At 33.8% G+C, this 21,393-nt stretch overlaps 1 protein-coding gene across 1 annotated transcript in view; it reads right to left on the bottom strand.

Moving 5' to 3' along the window:
* The window catches only part of DCDC1 (doublecortin domain containing 1), a gene marked incomplete at both ends in the record, with an annotated part of 489,436 nt that overhangs the window by 408,222 nt on the left and 59,821 nt on the right, over positions 1–21,393 (bottom strand). The window contains 1 exon segment of the mRNA XM_081282196.1: positions 19,171–19,264. Coding sequence (XP_081138322.1) covers positions 19,171–19,264 — 94 coding nt within the window.

Consider the following 21,393-nt stretch of genomic DNA (forward strand, 5'->3'; position numbering starts at 1 on the left):
TGAAGAGGTACTGTGTGTGGAAATAAGAGTTGCCATGTTCAGGGCTGGCCTTGTAACAGCATGGAATCTAAAGGCGATATTCAAAACCACTTCACTCATCATACGCTTACTGATTCTGAATAGGGCCCATTTGCAGGGGACATTTGGTAGTTTTCCAATACGCTTTATGCCTCTTTCTACTTCCACCACCATGCACATCTTTTTTTCATACACCCCCAGTAGCACATTGGTAGAACAGGTCAGCATACACAATTCATTTATTTAAATGACTTGATTTATACAAGTAGAAATAAGCTGGGATTCTATTGTTTGAATCTTGCCTTTCCCCTCAACAAAAGTATGTGCGTCTGAAATACAAGAATTTTGTGAACTCAATTTGTCATCTAAATAGTTGATATTTAGTAATGATGTAAAATAACTTAATTGAGTTGGCATACGTGCAACTTAAGAGTACTTAGAGAATTACTGAGAATTCACTATACCTAAGTCTATTTTTATGTGGCTTTGGTCTATATCCATACACAAAAATTGAATAGTTGGTGTACTTATGTGAACGTCAAAGCTCTGTATATTTTCTTTTTTTTTTTTATTGGTTGTTCACAACATTACAAAGCTCTTGACATATCATATTTCATACATTAGATTGAAGTGGGTTATGAACCCCCAATTTTACCCCAAATGCAGATTGCAGAATCACGTCGGTCTCTGTATATTTTCTTAGAGTGAATTCTCAAAAGTATAATACACAAAACATTAAATACATTTAACATAAACTAGAAATAATGACCTTTAGAAATGTAACTATATAATTGCTTGCTCTATAACTGAAACTTTAATGGCTTTAGATGATTTTTTAAATTTACATTACTATCCCCAAAAGTTTAACACAAATGTTGGTAAATGAGACACAAATTAACTTTTGACCCAGTAGGAAATGATGTATAATTTAGGAATAAGATCAAACATATGAAACATTTCCATATGTAAATAACATTTAAAAGTATGCTAATTATAAAATGTCTCAAAATTCTACAGTTACATTCATAATCACTCTAATCTCAAAAATGTAATTAATTTTTTCTTTTTAAAAAAGTTTAAGAAGCAGGAATCATAATAATAATACTTGATACATGTCATTTAGAGAAATCTAGGAGCCAGTTAATGTGGGTAAAGCAGTTTTATCCTCTTAAATGTAAATGTTAAGTCAACCTATTACTTACATTTTAAATTTTTATTTAGGATTTATGAAATATTTGCATTTTAAATATGACTGGCTAAAAGATTTTAGCACTTTCAGCAATTACAACAGAAGGTTCCCTTTTGGGATTTTTTTCTCCATATTTGTTTCATAAAGCAGAATCTTCTATAATTAAAATTTTTTATAGTTTTTACATTTTACATGTATCTACTATTTCTTATTTATTCTTTGCTGAGTTGTATTCTCAGAAAGTTTCCTAAGAAATGGTTTTATAACAGGTAGTAACTATTAGGCTATTTGTTTTCATTGGCAATGATGCTTATTTTTTTCTTTTTTTGAGGGGCTTTTTAATAACAATTTGATTAAACCACAATGCATGTTCTCAGTGATAAAACTCCTTTAAAATATACAGTGATTTTTTAAATAGTATTTACAAGGTTGTACAGCTCTTGTCACTAATTTCAGGACATTTTCATGGGCACCAAAAGAAATACCATACCCATCAGCTACCTGCCATTACGCCTTCCCAAAGTCTGGGGATTACTAATCTGCTTTCTTCTTTCCAATTATACTTTATATAATATATTTATAACACATTATAAATTATATTGTATTTTTATAATAAATTTTAAAATATTTCTGGGATCATAGATAAGTCATTAGACTCAGATTTTTGATGTTAGAGTTCAAAGACTAAGAATAAGAGATATAAATACCAGAAGATAGACACACTTAAAGAGGAGGAGGAAAGATCAAATCTGGGTTAAAAAATGATATGAGCCTGGCATATACCTATAATCCTAACCATTGGGAGACTGAGGCAGGAGGGTCAGAAGTAAAGGTCAGCCTCAGCAACTTAGCAAGATTCTGCCTCAAAGTAAAAAATAAAAAGTACCAGGGATGCAGCTCAGTGGTAAAACTCCCTTAGGTCCAATCGTCTCATCAGTATACACACAGACACAAATAAACACATATAAAATAATGATGCAAATTTAGCCCAATGAATGATGATCATCTCTTTAGAAATATAAAAGAGAATCAAGTTTTAAAGACCTCAAAAGGGAATTTCCAACAGATACTAAAGAGTATATGAGTAAGTTAAACTACTTTATAAATTTTAATGTACAACTTCTCATTCTAATAGAAGATGACTTTCTAATTGTAGTAGAAAGTCACCAACTGCCATCAAAAGGCTTTAAAATTTCTTAATACCCTCTGTAGATGAAGAGTAAAAAATATAAATTAGTAATTACTTAGCATATTCTGTTTTTTATCTAAGCAACAAGTACGATCCAAGTTTGATTTCATGGAAATCACTGGGACATACTGAGAAGCAAGTCCAAGTAACCCTAAGCCAAGGCAATCACAGAAAGCACAGTCTGTAGACTTTTCCTGTGTGGCATCTTTCCATTCCAGAGTGGCCCTTAACTGGTGGTCTTTGTATATGTCAATTATTGTCCTACAGTGGTTAAAGCACTGATAATTACCACCAGCACTGGCACCCCTCTCTTCAGCAAGAGACCTAAATTTTTACATTTCCCCAAACCTGAGAAATAAAGGTAACTTAGGAAAGAACTCAAGGATTGAAGAGAAGCCTATGTGCTTAATAATGAAGAAATTTTGTCTGTACGCTTGACCTTAATTCTCTGAAAAGTCTTAAAGCAAAATGAAAAGTGGTTTTGTGAATCCTCAGAAAAACAAACAGTAATCATTAGGAGCCAAAAATGGGATCATTTGCTATTAGACAAATATTTAATAAACAGAGGGGTAGATTCTTGGGGGCAATTCCTTGTGCAGAGACTGAGAGTTCCAACACTAGCATATAACCATTATTTTTTCCAATGTGTTGCAGGTCTCAATAGACTGTGGCTATGATCTATTGCCCTTAAGCAAGATAATGACAATTACATACAGCCCTTTCCAGGTATATCGGTATATCTGCAACAAGATAAAAGAACATGTAAAATAGGTGTGCAAACCTCCTATCCAAGTCCTCTATTTAAATTCATGATTGCTTACTTTTAACTATTTAAAAGTCAAAGACAAAGGAAGTTATGACTGAATGTTACTCTGGCTCACAATTTCTTTCCTGAAGAAAGTAATAAACAGAATCAGAATAAACACACACATACACACACACACACACACACACACACACACACACACACACACGGCCCTCATATGGAGCCTGAATGTAGGCAGCAGGCTTTATTCTTTTGAGTTACCCACCCTTAGCTAAGAAAGCAATGCCATTTCCAGGACCAACAATTGGCAAAACAGCAGTGCTACTAGTCATATGAGGGTTGTGCTAGGCATTTGTAGTGCATAAAAGGAGGGGGAAGCATTTTGACTAGATTATTAGTGCCTGAATATTTTCACTTTCATCAAAAGGAATCTAATACAATGTTTCCTAAACTAAGGCAATATTCTGATTTTTGTACTACATACTTTACTTTCAATGACTACTCTATATTATTTAGCCCTGAGATAAACATGGGATTACAGAGATGATTATATGATTTCCATTTTCATAGAGGTCACAGTCTAGAGAAGAGACAGCCATTAGACAAATAACTCTCCAAGAAGTTTTATTAATTTCAGTGTGATGATTACTACATAGAAGAAGCTATGAATGTAATAGGGATACCTATCTGCAATACATACTTTATGTTCAACTTGTCAAGGTGAGAGGGTACCCATAGGTTTCTGAATATTTTTCTAGTTGTGTCTGTGAATATATTTCTGGATGAGATATACATCTGAATCAATAGACCAAGCAAAGCAAATTTCCCTCCCTACTGTGGGTGGGCCCAATCCAATCAATTGAAGAATAAAAAGTCTTAGTAACTCCAGCTGTAACTGCCCATCAGTTATCTCCAGTTTGCCATCTCTAACCACAAAGCTTTGGACTTCCATGTGTACATAATCCAATGATAATAAATTGAGAGAGAGAGAGAGAGAGAGAGAGAGAGAGAGAGAGAGAGAGAGAAACAGGTTCTGGTTCTCAAGAGACCCCCTAACAAACACATTGTCCTAGACAAGAGGGGAAAGGGTAACAGGGACAAGACAATGTCGGGAGAATTTTTTAGACATAATATTTAATCTAAGATTTAATAGCTCACAAAGAGAATAAGATGCAAGAGAATCCAAATAAAGGAAACATTGTATGATGAAGCAATGGAATATGAAAGAGCATTTGAGGAAAAGAAACAAACAACCTTAAGTGTAGAGAAAATGGGGCCAGTAAAACCAAGTAAAGATAGAGAAGTTGGGTAAGGAGGGATGAAATCATGAACGCCCTTCAAGCCATGATAAAGATTTAAACACTGGTTCAATATACAAGTTATGAAAGACATATCAGTTTTGAAAATAGTGTTAGAAGAGTGGTGCAATTAAAAGACTTGTGTTTAAGTTGGAGATAAGTAGATTCATAACTAAATGAACAAATATATTTATAGGGGGATGCTTTAATTTGAAGAATACTTTATTTGGATGCTAAAGATCTCTGTTCCTAATCATGTTCTGGTCAACACTTTTAGAAATAACTTGGGAAAGTTGTTAAATTGATATTCATGCAGAATTTACACTACTAATGACAAAAATGGGAGAAACTATTAATCCCCGGGTTTTTACAGATTAAATATCTGAGAAATCTTAACAAGCTAAACTACTAAATAAAAACCTTAGAAGTAGAAATTTAATAGGAATCTATACAAAATGTTCTAGTCTAACATCTATAAACTTATCAGTAGAAGAATAGCATAGGGTAAAATTAGCTTAAAAGCAAATTGTGGTAGCAGCTCAACTCACAACAGCTAAACTATGAAACCAACTTAGGTGCCCTTAAACAGATAAATGGACAAAGAAAACATGATACATACACACACACACACACACACACATACAAACACACACACACAAACACACACATACAGTGGAATACTACTCGGCCTTAAAGAAGAATGAAATTATGGCATTTGAAGATAAAAGGATAGAGCTGAAGAATATCATGCTAAGAGAAATAAGCCAATCCCCAAAAATGAAAGGCCAAATGTTTTCTCTGATATGTGGATGCTAACTCACAATAAGCACGGGGGAGCTCAGGAAGAATAATTACTTTAGATTAGGTAGAGGGGAGTGAAGGGAAGCAGGGGTTTTAGGGTAGGGGGATAGAATAGTAGAATGAATCGGATATTATTACCATATGTGTATATATGATTACAGGTCCAGTGGGATCATGTACAACCAGAAAAATGAGAAATTATACTCCATTTATGTATGATGTATCATAGTGCATTCTACTGTCATGTATAACTAATTAAAACTAATTTAAAAAGCAAATTATGAGCAAAAACTTGGGACTTTAATTGACTGCAAATTCAGTACACATTAAGGTTAACGGTATGATGTATCTAAAAGGAATAGTAACATGGCTGTATGTTACACAATGAGGTAGGGCTGCTTTAGGGTGTCACAAAGAATAATAAAGGTAACAAGGATAATGAGGGGTCAGATAAGCACTTGGAGAGACAAGGATATTTAACCTGGAATATATTAAAATAATAAATATTCAAATATCTGAAAAGCAGTCACAGACTTACATTAATTTCAGGACCATAGTAAATGTTTAAAAGAATGAATTTCAGTTAGCTATTATCTAGGGCTTTTGTTCTTTACTGTTATTTTTGTTTGGTACTAGGGGTTGAACCTAGAGGTGTTTTATCACTGAGCTACATCTCCACCCCTTTTTTATTTTTTTGAGACAGAGTCTTGCTAAATTACCGAGGCTTTCCTCGAACATTTGAACCTTGTGCCTCAACCTCCCAAGTCACTGGGATTAAATGCATGTGTCACTGTGCCTTGTTTTTTTTTCATCTCACTCCAGTCAGAATGGCAGTTATCAAGAATATAAGCAAAAATAAATGTTGGTGATAATATGGGGGAAAAGGTACATTCATACACTGCTGGTCGGACTGCAAATTGGTGTAATCACTCTGGAAAGCAGAATGGAGATTCCTCAGAAAACTTGGAATAGAACCACCATTTGACCCTGCTATCCCATGCCTTGGTTTATGCCCAGAGGACTTAAAATCAGCATACTAAAGTAATGCAACCAAATCAATGTTTTCAGCAGCTCAATTCACAATAGCCAAACTATGGAACCAACTAGATGCTCTTCAACAGATGAGGGGAGAAAGAAAATCTGGTATATATGCATAACAGAATATTACTCAGCCTTAAAGAAGAATAAAATTATGGCATTTGCAGGTAAATTAATGGAGTTTGTAAATGGATGCAGAATATCATGCTAAATGAAATAAACCAATCCCTAAAAGCCAAAGGCCAAAAGTTTTCTCTGATATGTGGATGCAAATTCACAATAAGGGGTGGGGGCAGGCTAGGGAACAAATGGAAGTACTTTGGATTAGGCAGAGGGGAGTGAAGGGAGGGGAGGGGATGTAGGAGTAGGAAAGATAGTAGATAAATCAGACATTATTACCCTATGTACATGTATGATTACAAGACTGGTGTGATTCTATATTATATATAACCAGAAGAATGAGAAGTTATACTGCTTTTGTATATGATGTGTTAAAATGCATTCTACTGTCATGTCTAACTAATTAGAACAAATAAAATAAAATAGGTTTTTAAAACAAACAAGAACAGAGACTGGATGGAAATTTATTGGACACAACTTAGAGATACATGAACAAAGTGAGATTTTTGTGATGACCAAAGACCTTTCTAATGCTGAGATCACAAGTAAATCTATCATGACACTATTCTTAAATAGATATTAAAAAGTTAGACATAATCATTTGTTTTTATACTGCACTGTACATTAATAAATGAGACCACTTGTAATTTTTAAAGTTCTATGGAATATGGCAAAAAGCTAGAGAAGTCAGTAAATCATTAATTAATATCAATGAGAACTATCAAAAATAAGTTAATAGAGGGCTGGTAATGTAGCTCAGTTGTAGAGCGCTTGTCTGACATGTGTGAGGACCTGAGTTTGATTCCCAGCATCACCAAAAATAAACAAATAAATAATAATAATTAATTGTATATTAATTCAACTAAGAATTTTTAATTTTAATGAATTCATTTAAAAGTATTTTCACTACTTACTATTTACTACATTTAAGGCATTATAACAACTTTTATATTATTATTACTATTAGGGCCTTGCATATACTAGGCCCATGCTTGGCCCATGCTCTACCACTCAGCTCTATCCCCATACATTTTTATATTTTATTTTAAGGTAGGGTCTCATTAAGTTGTCCAGGCTGGCCTGGTACTTGCAATCTTCCTGCCTCAGCCTCCTGAGTTGCTGGGATTACAGGAGTATGCCACAATCCCAGGTCTAGGTCCGTGTGTGTGTGTGTGTGTGTGTGTGTGTGTGTGTGTCTCTCTCTCTCTCTCTCTCTCTCTCTCTCTCTCTCTCTCTCCTTTAAATAAATAATGTTTTGTGTATGCACATGCCTACACATAAATAGGGATTAGAATCCAGGGCCTTCCACATGCTAGGCAAGCATTCCACCACTAAGCCATACATATCACCAGCCCTTAGTATTCATTTTTTTGAGGCTATTATATGTATAGTTCCATAGTAGATATTTGGAGATTTTTTAGAGACCTTAAATTAGTATTATGTAAAATAAGAATTTCTCTTTAGTTAAAGAGATAAATCCTATGTACCAAACAAATACTACATAATCAATTTTTATAGCATATGATACAAGCAGAATCAAAAGAAGTCATGAAAAGGAGCTATCAGTAAACAAAATGAAGTAAGTGGAATTTAAATAATTTTTTATAATTTGGCAAGCTGACATATCAGTTAAACAGCCTATAATGGACTCAGTCAGAGGGCCCAAATAAGTAATGCCTGAATTCCTGACCCATAAAAATAGAAAAATGATATATTTTTGTTGCTTCGAGATGCTAATTCTTGAGGTAATTTGTTACGCAGCTATATATAATTAGTACTGATTTTAGATAAGGGATAATATAGTATAATCCATTGTTACACAAACTTTTTTTCCCCTCCCTGAAGGACAATTATACATCCTACCTTTTCACCTTGGGCTTAGCTGTGTGGCTTCTGATGTCATACATCCCCATGCTGGTGCATTAAGGAGATGGCACATGACTTGCTTTGATAGATGTTAGTGCAGATGCAATCAAATCTCAATGACATGTAGCATAAGTGAAAAATATACCTTTGATAAGCCATTGAAAGTTGTGTGGAATATGGCAAAAAACTATACTGAGAATTTTGGGGTTATTTGTTATAACAAAATAATCTATTATTTTGTTTTGTATAAACCACTGAACTTTGATTAGTTGGAAAATAGATTATTCCAAGGGTCATAAAATAGTATAAGTAAAGGTAAGGAAGTTGGGCACTGCATGAGGCACTTCCCTACCTGAGACATTAAAGGCAGAGATCTAGCTACAACAAAATATCTATTTTGAGTAGTTGTGAGTTGTAGGTGATTAAACTAAAGGATAGAGCAAGATCACATGATCTTGAATATCAGGATACATATCGTAAAAATTATCCTAAAATGTTGTTTGATCTATAAAATTCTGAGAAAAAAAATTAGGGATAGTTTAGGAAAATTTCTCTTTGACAATAAATAGGATTAAGGCTTAGGAGTAGAACTTACCTATTTAATCAGTGAACAAAGATTATGTCAAAATACTTATTAATTATGAATATCTATATTGGTATCTATTGCCACAGTAATGCTACAAAACAAACCACCTTGAAATTCAGTAGCATAAAACAATAGGCATTTTTTTAGTCATGAGTCTGCACATTAGCTGAATGGTTCTGCTGGTCTTAGCTAAGCTTGCTCACATGTCTTGAAAATCAGCTGGCTGTCAGTTGAACTAGGGTGGCCTTGGCTGGGACAACTGGAATGAATCAGTTCTTCAGTTGTCTTTAAAAAATAATAATAATAATTTATGGTGAAATTCACATAACATAAAATCAACGGTTTTAAAGTGAACAACTCTAGCATTTAGTAGACTGAAAATGTGCAACCATCTCTTTGTAGTTCCCAAACATTTCCTTTTTCCAAAAAACAAACCCACTACACATTAAGCAATCACAATCTCCTCCCCTGGGCAACTGGAAACCATCTGTTTGCATATTGTCTGTAGAGTTAGCTATTCTGGATATTTCATATAGATGGAATCAAACAATATGTTATCTTTTATGTCTGGTTTCTTTCATTGAGTACAATTCTTTCAGAATTCATCATATTGTAGCATTGTCTGACCTTCATTCCTTTTCATGGTTGAATAACATTCCACTATATGTTTCTACATTAATTTATTTCTATATCAATCTATTTCTGGTCAATTGATATCTAGTTTTGGGCTACTGTGTATAGTACTGCTATGAACATGCATGTATATATATGCTTATTTGAGCACTTGTTTTCAACTTTTTGAATACAAAAAGTGGAATTGCAAGGCCATGTGGTATTTCTGTTTATTTTTTGATGAAACTACCAAATTATTTTCCAAAGTAGCTGCACCATTTTACATTCTCACAACCAGTACAAAGGGGTTCCAATTTCCCCACATACTAATCAACACTTGCTATTTTCTGTGTGTGTGTGTGTGTGTATGTTTGTGCATGCATGTGCACTTTTTGATAGTCAACCTTTGTGTGTGTGTGTGTGTGTGTGTGTATAGTTGTATTATATTGAAGTTTTGATTTGCATTTCCTTAATGACTAAGGATGTTGAGCATCTTTTCAGGTGCTTGTTGACATTTGTACATCTTCTATGTATAAATGTTTATTCGGGTCCTTTGCTCATTTTTTAATTAGGTTGTTTTGTGTTTTTGTTGCTGTATATAAATTCTTTATTAATTGTCAATATTAAACCCTTATCAGTTACATGATATTTTCTCCCATTCTGTAAATTATCTCTTTATTTATAATGCTGTTTGATGCACAAACTCTTTTTAATTTGATGAAGTCTGGTTTCTTGCCGGGGGGAACAGGAGGCATTCTTTTATTGCTTATGCTTTTGGCATCATGTCTATGAATCCACTGCCAAATTCCAGGTCATAAAGATTTACCCCCACATTTGCTCATAAGAGTTTTATGGTTTTAAGCTCTTGTATTTGGATTTTTGACCTATTTTGAGTTCATTTTTGTAGATATGAAATAGGTGTCCAACTTTCGTCTTCTGCTGCGAATATCCATTGTATTACCACCACTGGTTGAAGAAACTATTCTTTACCCAATGAATCATCTTGGCAACTTTGTTGAAAGTCAACTGGCCACAGATTATAGATGTACTGGTTTATTTCTGGACTCTGAATTCTATTGCATTTGTATCTATGCCTGTCTTTAATGCCATAAGTACCATGCTGTTTTAATTATTATAGTTTTACTTGTAGAAAATTTTAAAGTTAAGGAGTGAGAGTCCAATGTAAAGAGTTTGCAAGGTTAAGGCACAGTCCCTCACAATAGTGTCCCAAATTCAGACACTAGTTACATGTTTGGGGATCTCCAGGTCACCCTCATTTCTGGCCAACTGGCTACAGATTCTAGGATTCGCACTACCATCTCAGATTCAATAATTTAATAAATTATCTCACAAAATTCAGGAAGGTGTTATTCTTATGGGACCATGTTGGTCAGGAACCCCTAGAAATACATAACAAGTGATTTTGAAGAGTAAATAATAAAATAAGATTGAGACTATGGGGGGTGCTTAATGAGTGGCTTTAAACTTTGACAGTGTTTTAATATGAAAGGATATGGAGTCTTGTTTATTTGTTTGCTTGCTTAATCTTTAACCTAAGTGGTATCCAGCAGTTTATTTTGTGTCATGTGGTTTTTTAGTTGTCTTTTTACAGAGGGACTTTGAATAAACAATAGGGAAGTTGACCTTAAACTTCATAAGTAAAGATACGTAGAATTTGATTGAGCTTGATGGTTCACAAACCTAAATGTAGCAGGGATTATTTCCTAATTGTCATGGCCTTCAGAAAATGACAGTCTAGGACTGGACATGGCTGTGGAGGGCTTAGTACTCCTAGCAGGCCATGCCTGCCTTCCTGGGCAGGCTGCTGCTGCTTGCTCTTTTATCAACAGTGAACTTCACCTAAAACTTCAGAGAAGTCTAAGAATGGAGTCAGATCATTTTAGGCACTGGAAAGGGGAAAAATAAGTGCTGCTTTTCTGTTTTAAAAGCAAATCTATAGGCCAGTACTTGAAACTCTTATGGCAACTGAGTCTATAAGATAACAATTTAAGGAGATAACTTCATTGAAACCTGCGGCTACAGGTGTGTAATCCCCTAGCCTTCCCTCTCCAAACAACAACAAGTGCTGGCGAGGATGTGGAGAAAAGGGTACACTTGTACATTGCTGGTGGGACTGCAAATTGGTGCGGCCAATTTGGAAAGCAGTTTGGAGATTCCTGGGAAAGCTGGGAATGGAACCACCATTTGACCCTGCTATTGCCCTTCTCGGACTATTCCCTGAAGACCTTAAAAGAGCATGCTACAGGGATACTGCCACATCGATGTTCATAGCAGCACAATTCACAATAGCTAGACTGTGGAACCAACCCAGATGCCCTTCAATAGATGAATGGATAAAAAAAATGTGGCATCTATACACAATGGAGTACTATGCAGCAATAAAAAATGACAAAATCATAGAATTTTCAGGGAAATGGATGGCACTAGAGCAGATTATGCTTAGTGAAGCTAGCCAATCCCTAAAAAACAAATACCAAATGTCTTCTTTGATATAATGAGATCAACTATGAACAGAGCAGGGAGGAAGAGAAGGAAGAAAAGAGTAACATTAAACAGAGACATGAGATGGGAGGGAAAGGGAGAGAAAAGGGAAATTGCATGGAAATGAAGGGAGACCCTCATTGCTATACAAAATTACATATAAGAGGTTGGGAGGGGAATGGGAAAATAAACAAGGAGAGAAATGAATTACAGTAGATGGGGTAGAGAGAGAAGATGGGAGGGGAGGGGAGGGGGGATAGTAGGGGATAGTAAAGGTAGCAGAATACAACAATTACTAATAGGGCATTATGTAAAATTGTGGATGTGTAACCGACATGATTCTGCAATCTACATTTGGGGTAAAATTGGGGGTTCATAACCCACTTCAATCTAATGTATGAAATATGATGTCAAGAGCTTTGTAATGTTGTGAACAACCAATAAAAAAAATAAAAATAAATAAATTTGCATAATTAGGAAAAAAAGATAACAATTTAAGTTAAAATCGGGAAATTACTCAAGGCATTAAAATCTAGGACTCAGATTTGCTAAAGGAATCAAGAAGAAAGCAAAGTAGTTTAAAAATATGTTTCATTATTATGGACAGAACAGTGTATGAAAGTGAAATAAAACAGACAGACACAACTGGAGGAGAAAAGAGATCACCTTAGAATAATGGTAAACATTTGATCCAAGCACACATGTTTGACAGACATGAAAAGAGAAAAAGATCCCAAAGGCCAAGCACAGGAAACACATTCAAGTGTAGCTACTCTTAAAGAGGTTATTATAAACAGGGAAATAATTTGTTATAAAATCAAAATGGTAACTGGGGCTCAGTGATATTTAACAGAGAAATAAAAATAAGATCTAGAAGAACAGACTTAGAACAATCCTCCAGAGAAGCTGGACTCCTGAACATTGCAAAGAGGTAGTATTTATGCTATTGGTAAATTTATAGTAAGGCCAACTAGGGAATCTCTTTGGAGAACAGGATAAATAGTGCACACCAAAACTGGACAAATTAAAGAGGAAGATTAGAATAAAATACTAAAAAAAAAAAAAACCTATTGGGTGAAATCTAAAAATTAATGGCCTTTAGATTAAGGGAATCCAAAGGCAAGATGAATTACATTACAGGGAACTGAACAGAATAATAACAAATCAAGGATCTAAAATCTAAATTAGATGTTAGATTGTAGGAGAATATATTCTTGGTAGGATTATTTAACTCAGGGATTAAAAATGAACAAGATTGACTTAAACAAAAGATGTTATGGACAAACTGAGAACTCATGGACTTCCTGTATCTCACTATAAGATACTCTGCAAGAAAAATATTAGAAAAATACAAGAACAGACCAGAAAGCAAAGTCCAAAAAAAAAAAAGAAAAAAGAAAAGAAAAGAAAAAGAAAAAAAGAAATAAGTACTCAACTGCAGCAAATAATGCTACCTGTAAGCTTATTGCAGAAGTTAACTTTTCTGAAAGGAACAGCTTTATCAAAAAGATAACCCAAAATATTGAAGAAAAAGAGGTATCAGACAAATGTTAACTAAAGAGCAGAAGCATTCAAATGCTAGGGAAAGACCATGTCTTCACGAGGAAACAGCAGTGATGGTGGTCCTCACAGAGGCCCTAAGAACATGAGCCTCAAACATAAATAGCTGCTTCAGTTCAAAAGCTACCAAAAAAATATTCTCCAAGTGGAAATGAGAGGGAAGCTGTGCCTATGAAGTAAGTTTCTTGGGCTTAAACAATTCCATAGGGAGAGGCCATGATAGTAGCCATGAAGACCCACAGTTGAAAATGACACCCTTAAAAAGAGGTGGATGCTATGCTACCAGACAGGAAACCACCCTTAATTCATCATGGGGTCTAGAAGCTGTGACTGAGAAGGAAAAGAACATTAAGACACCTGGGATACTTTACAAAGGGAAAGAACCATGCCTCACATAAGTCTTTATGACTAGAGCTACCAATGTAAACTTCCATTTTTTAAATTTGTTCTTATTAGTTATTCATGACAGTAGAATGTATTTTGACATATTATACATATATGGAGTATAACTTTCCATTCTTCTGGTTGTACATGATGTGGGAATATATTGGTTGTGCATTCACATAGGCATAAAGGAAAGTAACGTCTGATTCATTCTACTATCTTTCTTATTCCCATTTCCCACCCTCCCCCTTCCTTCCCTTTCGTCTAATCCAAACTACTTCCTTCCCTTTCCTCTAATCCAAACTACTTCTATTCTTCCTTACCCACCCCCTTATTGTGAATTAGCATCAACATATCAGAGAAAACATTCGGCCTTTGGTTTTTTGGAATCGGCTTATATCACTTTACTCTCCAGTTTCATCCATTAACTGGTAAATGCCATAGTTCATTCTTCTTTATGGCTGAGTAATAATTCCAATGTGTATATACACTACATTTTCTTTATCCATTCATATTTTGAAGGGCACCTAGGCTGATTCCATAATTTAGCTAGTGTGAATTTAGCTGCTATAAACATTAATATGGCTGTGTCACTGTGGTGTGCTGATTTTAAGTCTTTGGGTATGAACTGAGAAATAGCATGGGTCAAAGGTGGTTCCATTCTAATAAACTTCCAAATATTGCAAGAACAAAACACTCTGCAAAAAAAAAATAGCAAAAAAAAAAAAAATTAAAAACACTCTCAGTCCTCTCAGTGAGAATAACATAGCTAATTTTATATAATGCTTATCAAATGTCAGACACTGGTTTTAAAGACTTTACATGTAATTCACTTAATCCTTGCAACAACATATAAAGGTAAATAATATAATCCTTGTTTTATAGATAAGGAAACTGATTCTCAAAGAAGCTAAATAACCTATCCTAAGTCATCATAACAAGTGGCATAACTGAAATTTGAACTCTGATTCCAAAATCAGAGCACTTAGCCAACATTTAATGCAGCCTCTTTGAGACAAGATAATGTGAACTGGTCAATTTTTGCCTCAAGATATTGTAAATACACGCTGCCGTAATTAATGCATTAGAGATTGCCTTCCAACAACTTATGCCAGAGGTCATAGACTTTGATCAACAGCACAGACTGGATGACATCTTGGAAATACTGACAAGAAGTATGTTTTCTCTTTTCTACCCTCCTTCTCATAGTTTGTGCTATGTTATTTGGATCTGGATTTTGCCAAACGTAGGGTCATGGAAACATTATTTTGTGTGAAATGGCCACATTTGCTTCTATTCACTTCTGTCTGAATGTTCTGTGTGTGGTGTTGATGTTGCAATAATTGTTTATTTGTTTGGACATAAGGCCCATGAAAAAGTCGTGTAGACCTAATTCAACTTTTGAGGTCCTGTGAGATGACACCCACTCCAGGAGCCCAGACAGCCACAGCTGGAGGAATTCCAGCTCAAATCAAGCATCCAGAAGCCATCTGGCTGACACTGAGAAAAATAAACATTAAGAAGGACTTCAAATTCTTTGCACTTTAACTTGAGGTGTTTGAACTTTTATTAGATTTTAACTCATAAAGGTAAGATTATGGGATATTGGATTTACTTCTGTATAAATACTTTATAAATACTGTGGAAATACTTAAATACTTCAGATTTTAATTTCCTTGGGATTTTAACCTTTGAATTTTAATTTCTCTACAAAAGTTGATAATGGGCATGAGTTAACATTTAAATTCAGGTTATCACTATTTTATTGGAATGTTATAAATGAAACATGCTACTCCCGTAATTTAATTTTATTGCAGAATCTCTAAATAACTTATCAGAAAACATAAAGCTATTTTTAGATAGAGTTGTTAGACATAATTTGGAGTGGAAAATTAAATGGAAAGTGAACATTCAGGGCAACAAATAATGGTCTTGGAGCTGATTTAATTAATGTACCATTCTAACTCATTTCAGAATCACTGGGGTAAACTTTACACTACCTTCTATGATCTAGAAGGATCCACAAAAGAGCAGGATTATTGGAATGGAAGACTCATAAGGGTCCTAAGAGACCCCAAGAGTAAGAGTGACTCAACTGGTTCTCCCCAATAAAATAGCCAAGGAAGTTAAGAGATCAAGATGGGAAATATTAGGAAGAATAGGAGTGTTATTAAATAACTCCTGCAAAAATGCAACACTCTCTACATTAGTTGCCACTATTAAATTCTTCTATAACATCAAATAGCTTTGTATGATTAGTAAACAGGAGAATGATGGCAGAATGATATGGAAGTTTGGCAAATATATGTGTTTTTTTCCCCTAAGCAAACAAAGCTAAAAAGAGTAGCAGTATATTTTTTTATTTTTTAGCAGAAAAGAAAAAAAAAAGCCCTTAGCTTAATGGCTGCACTGCAGTTCCCAGTTCAGAGAGATCCACCCCTGGCCTTACATGACTATCTGTGGGAGTTTCACTTCCTTCTGTGCCTTTCTTCAAAGAAGCCCCACTGGCTCCGACCTCCATTTCACTTTCATCTGAATTGTCTCACTCTGCACTGTTTTTGTGCAGCACTAATTTCCTCTGAAGCAGCATTCTGAGATGCCTGCCCAGGCTGTTTACATTATCTCTTAAGTTAATAATTATTCTTTTAGTTACTGTTCTAGTTTTAAAGGTGCATAGAATTTGAATAGTCTTCCCAGCCCCATTTCTCCCATACCTCTGTTATTTGGTGGGGATGGTGGGGGTGTGACTTTAAGGATACATTATTAGCACACACATTATGTACTAGCATGTTGGCTATAGGAATCTGATATCTACACAATAGCTGATTCTTTTCTATACTTTAAAGAACAGATCTATACAGGAATAATGACAAAAGAACTTTCTCACATGTTACAATATAAATTGCTTTGCTAAAATCATGTATGGTTTGGAAATCTAAATACATAAGCAATTTGCAAATCCTGTGGATTATTTTAAGGTTTTACTAGACTTGAAAAAGTAAAAGAAATTTAATATTGAGGAAAAAATGTGCTCATTTCTCATAGCATAGGAGGAAAAATTGTAAGTGTACCTAATTCCCAAAAAGAAGTAACAGAAGAAAAAAAATTTATTTTTTATACCTGTTGCTTTTAGTTCTTAGTACAATTATACTTCTAATTTGTGCTCACAAATTTAAAATAATTGGTTTGACCTTAACGTTAGACATTATTAAATGACTTTTTTTCAGTTCTGATATGAGGCAAGCAAAAAACCCAAGTTATATATTAAATCAAAAAAATATCAGTATTTATTTATTTAATTAATTTAAAAGATAACTCATCTAACATTTTACCTTTCCTAAGTTCAGAAGACCATAAAAGTTTACAGACTCCAATAATTTGTTGCAAAAAATCATAATAACAAACAAAACAAAAAGAAATTTAAAAACCTAATATTAAGTGACGAGCGTGGTACAGACTGGAAGTTCCTTCAATAGGATTAGCTTCTTTAAGTATTTTAAGTCCAGTGAACTTGTAATACTTCCACATGTTAGTAACTGCATAGGCTAATTTCAACTGGCATAAGCTTTTATAAGTATGCAAAAACACAGGGCAAGGCATGCATTAAAATGTGATAATAGCACACTTCTGGGATATGTGAAGCATGAGACATGAATCTGAATGCCTCTGGCACCTATGAAGTATCATGCCTCAGAATTGGTGCTTTTCTGTTTTGATAAGTAATTCTGTGATACCATTTGGAAGGGGGAAAGCCAGCTTTATAAATATAAATCTTTAAATCTTAACCAAGATTATATAGTTTAATTCTAGCAGTTATTCAAATACAATTTTTAAATTCCAGGTATTCTGGAAATAATTTAAAACCAGATAGGGTTTTAAGAAAATGTATCGGTTATTTTTTATCAATGTAAGTATAGGAGTAAATATTATTAATCTTACAAAAAAGTTAGCCAGAATTATGGAAGAAGAAACATGAAGGAACTAAAAAATCAATTTTGGTAACATTCTTACCACTCCAAAAACATGAACATAAGGAGGGATTCCTTGTGCTACATATGTATTACAGGTACATAACTTTATCTAACATCTTCAGATAAAAATTTTTAATAAAATGAAACTAATTATGATATAGAAGAAAAGATGTACATATATTACTATACCACTATGAATTTCACCTTTTATTTATATCTACAAAGCATTAATTTAAAAAATAATAAATAAATAGAAGGAAGACCAGCAGGCTAGAGGAAGGGGAACAGGAGGAGGAGAGCAGAAAAGGAAGTACTTGGGACTGAAATTGAAAAAAATTATATTCCCTGCATTCATGATTCTATCAAAATGAACCTCAACATTACATTTATCTATAATGCACTAATAAAACATTTTTAAATAACTAAAAAATATATCTACTTTCTAAGCACGCGCACACACACACATACATAATCCTTTACCCCAGAAAATGGAAGTTATAAACAATAAGTATCAAAATGTCACAGTTATCATTCAATAAGTATTAATTAAGGGTGACAAATCAAGGGCATAGCCTTGCTTTTATATAGCACAAGAGAAAAAACTGGAAATAAATGAAGGTATGTGATATTGGCACATCCCCAAATCATTATAGTTGACTGGACCTAACCTTGCAGTTGAAGACGTGTTATGTAATATTTCAACCCTCCTCAGGCATGGATTTAAAGTTTAGGTGAAGTTATGGGACTATCCTAATAGCACATATAAACTCACAAATGTGGAATTCATGGTATTTTTGGTTTTAGGGAGCAAAATCAGTTTCTTTAGAGATACCATAAGTAAATGTCACCTCCTGGCAAAGACATACAATGAAAGTGTTTTAAAGCACATTACATAACCTTTAAACAACCTCTAGAAAGTTGACCAAAACATTTTAAAAATCTTAATATAAGCATATTATAGTACAATTTCTCTTTAGAAAGCTGTATCTCATATAATTTGGCTGTCATATTATGAAAATGTAACAATTATTTTTGTTTTCTTAGTTGTGACTTAGTAAGGTTAAAATTCTAATGAACATTTTTTTAAAAAATTCAAATTTGTGCCAAGATAAAAGGTTCTTAAAATCTTAGTTCCCTGTATATAAGAATACTATATTTGTCCATGCCAAACAGTTTTATTATATCTGTTTTACTTTTAATTGTTTAAAGTAAAACCAAAATTGTATAAATACCTTTCAAAATATTATCATATAGTTTACTAAAATCTTACCTTTGGAAAAATCTTCAATTTTTCTGCCATATATATCATAAAGATATCTTGCTGGTGAGTCTAGATTCATTCTCATTGTGCAAGTATCTAAAACCTATACAGAAAAAAAAATCAATAAATAATGTATTACAGTAATCTCTGGTTAAATTGAATATACATTTATAGTTCTTTCTATACTATAAAGATATTAAAATTATATTGTAAAATAAAATCCATTGATTTATAAAATGCTTCTAATGTATGAAGTTTAAAAATGTGATTAAAATTGTCAGATCATAATTCTAATCCAAAATACACAAGTATTAATAAGAAAGAAAAAATAGAGAAGGAAGGAATCATGCAAAAAATATTAAAATACAGATTACCATTCAATAAATAGTAAAACTTTAGAACACTAAAAAACTTTATATTATTCTTGATACTTTCCATATTTTCTATATTTCTATATTTTCCATTTACTTTACAGAGAGAATATTTATATTCAAATTAGATTTTAAGGTACTTTCTTTAGCTTTTAAATTCTTTCTAGGAACTTGTTCAAGCATACCATGTAAGCTCACTCTATTCATTCTTTCTCATTTTATGGATAACTTTTGTTGCATGTAGCTTACAATCCTAACTCTGGGTGAACTTTTCCTTCCATTCCCTGTGCACCTTTCAGTCCCTATGAGAAACTTGCTACTGCTTGAGAAAATCACATAACTGAAGACACGAGCATTAATTTTATTCATCATTAACTTCCCTAGTCACTTCTGTTACGTTTCTTTTTTTTCTTATTTTTAAATTTTTAGTTGTAGATGGACACAATACTTTTATTTTGTTTCTATTTTTATGTGATGCTAAGGATTGAACCCAGTGCCTCAAACATAATAGGCAAGTGCTCTACCACTGAGCCCCACCCTGGCCCTCTGTTACAATTCTCTACCACTTTCTGAAATGAGCATTCCCAAACCATCTTCAATCTGATATCTCTACCTTCCTTAATTCCTTTTTCACTTTGAGCAGCAAAGAGTATGAACAAGAGAAAATTGAAGCTTCATCATCCTGATATTAAGGCTCAAGCCTACCTACTTATGCATTCATCCTCTCTTTTATCTCTAGTTATATTACAAGGGGTTCCTCACTCCTATCTAATGTCAATATTCTACAGTACTTTAAATTATGTTTGCCCTGGTTTTAAAGTAGTATAAATTATCTATCATTTCTTCTCTCTCAAGTATTTTCAAACACTCCTTAACTAGATTTTTACAACTGACTCTCAAACATAATCAAGTCTTTCCTATATAAAAATTAAATCCCTCCATCACATCACATTTCCCTGGAGCTACTCTTCCCCTTCACAGTGAAATGTCTTTGAAGAGTTGTTCATGCACACTGTTTCCATTTCCTTTCTTCCCATTCTTTCTCAGAACATTCAAGTCTGGCTTTCTTGCCATCACTTCACTGAAATAATCTAACAAGATTACCAATGAGTATCAGGTTGATCAATCCAAGGATATTTTCTTAATTCTCAATTCTTTTGAACTTTGAGCAAATGCTCAAATGAACATTTTCTATTTCTTTAAATCATTTCCCTTGAATTCTGAGATAAAAGAATCCACTAATCCTTCTCTTGTCTTTTTTCTGACCTGTTCATAGGTTCATGCCCTCCAGGACTAGAATTGCTCAAATCCTAGACCTTTTTCTTCTTCGCTCTTCTTTCTCTCTTAAGGTAATCTAAACTGAGCCCCAATGTTTCATCTTCCCTCTATGTATTGACAACTCCCAAATGGATATATACACTCCCAGGGGTTCTTCTAACTCCAGGTTATGTAATACCTACCCAATATTTCCACTTCAACAGATTAAAGATACTTCAATGTGAATAGGTACAATATTCAGTTCCTGTTTCATCTCCTCCTGGCTGCTCTTCTAGCATTCTGTGTCTTAGGAAAAGGAACCTCTCTTCATCAAAATGAACAAACCAGAAACTTCAAAATTGTCATTAATACCCTTAACACTTCATTGTCAGAGCCTGATTATGTTGTCTTCTAAAACTCTTACCAATCCATATACTTTTCTCAATCTCCACTACTATATCCTATTCCAAGCCATTACCACCTATAGGTAGAACTCCTACAGTAAGCTAATAGTCTCCCTACCTCTGTTCTTGCCCATTCAACTTGTTCTCCACCAAGCACTAAAGTCACCTATTCAAAATTATTAATCTGGTTATACTCCATA

Source organism: Spermophilus citellus (assembly GCF_964194105.1).
Source record: "Spermophilus citellus genome assembly, chromosome: 2".
In the NCBI taxonomy this organism is placed as follows: domain Eukaryota; kingdom Metazoa; phylum Chordata; class Mammalia; order Rodentia; family Sciuridae; genus Spermophilus; species Spermophilus citellus.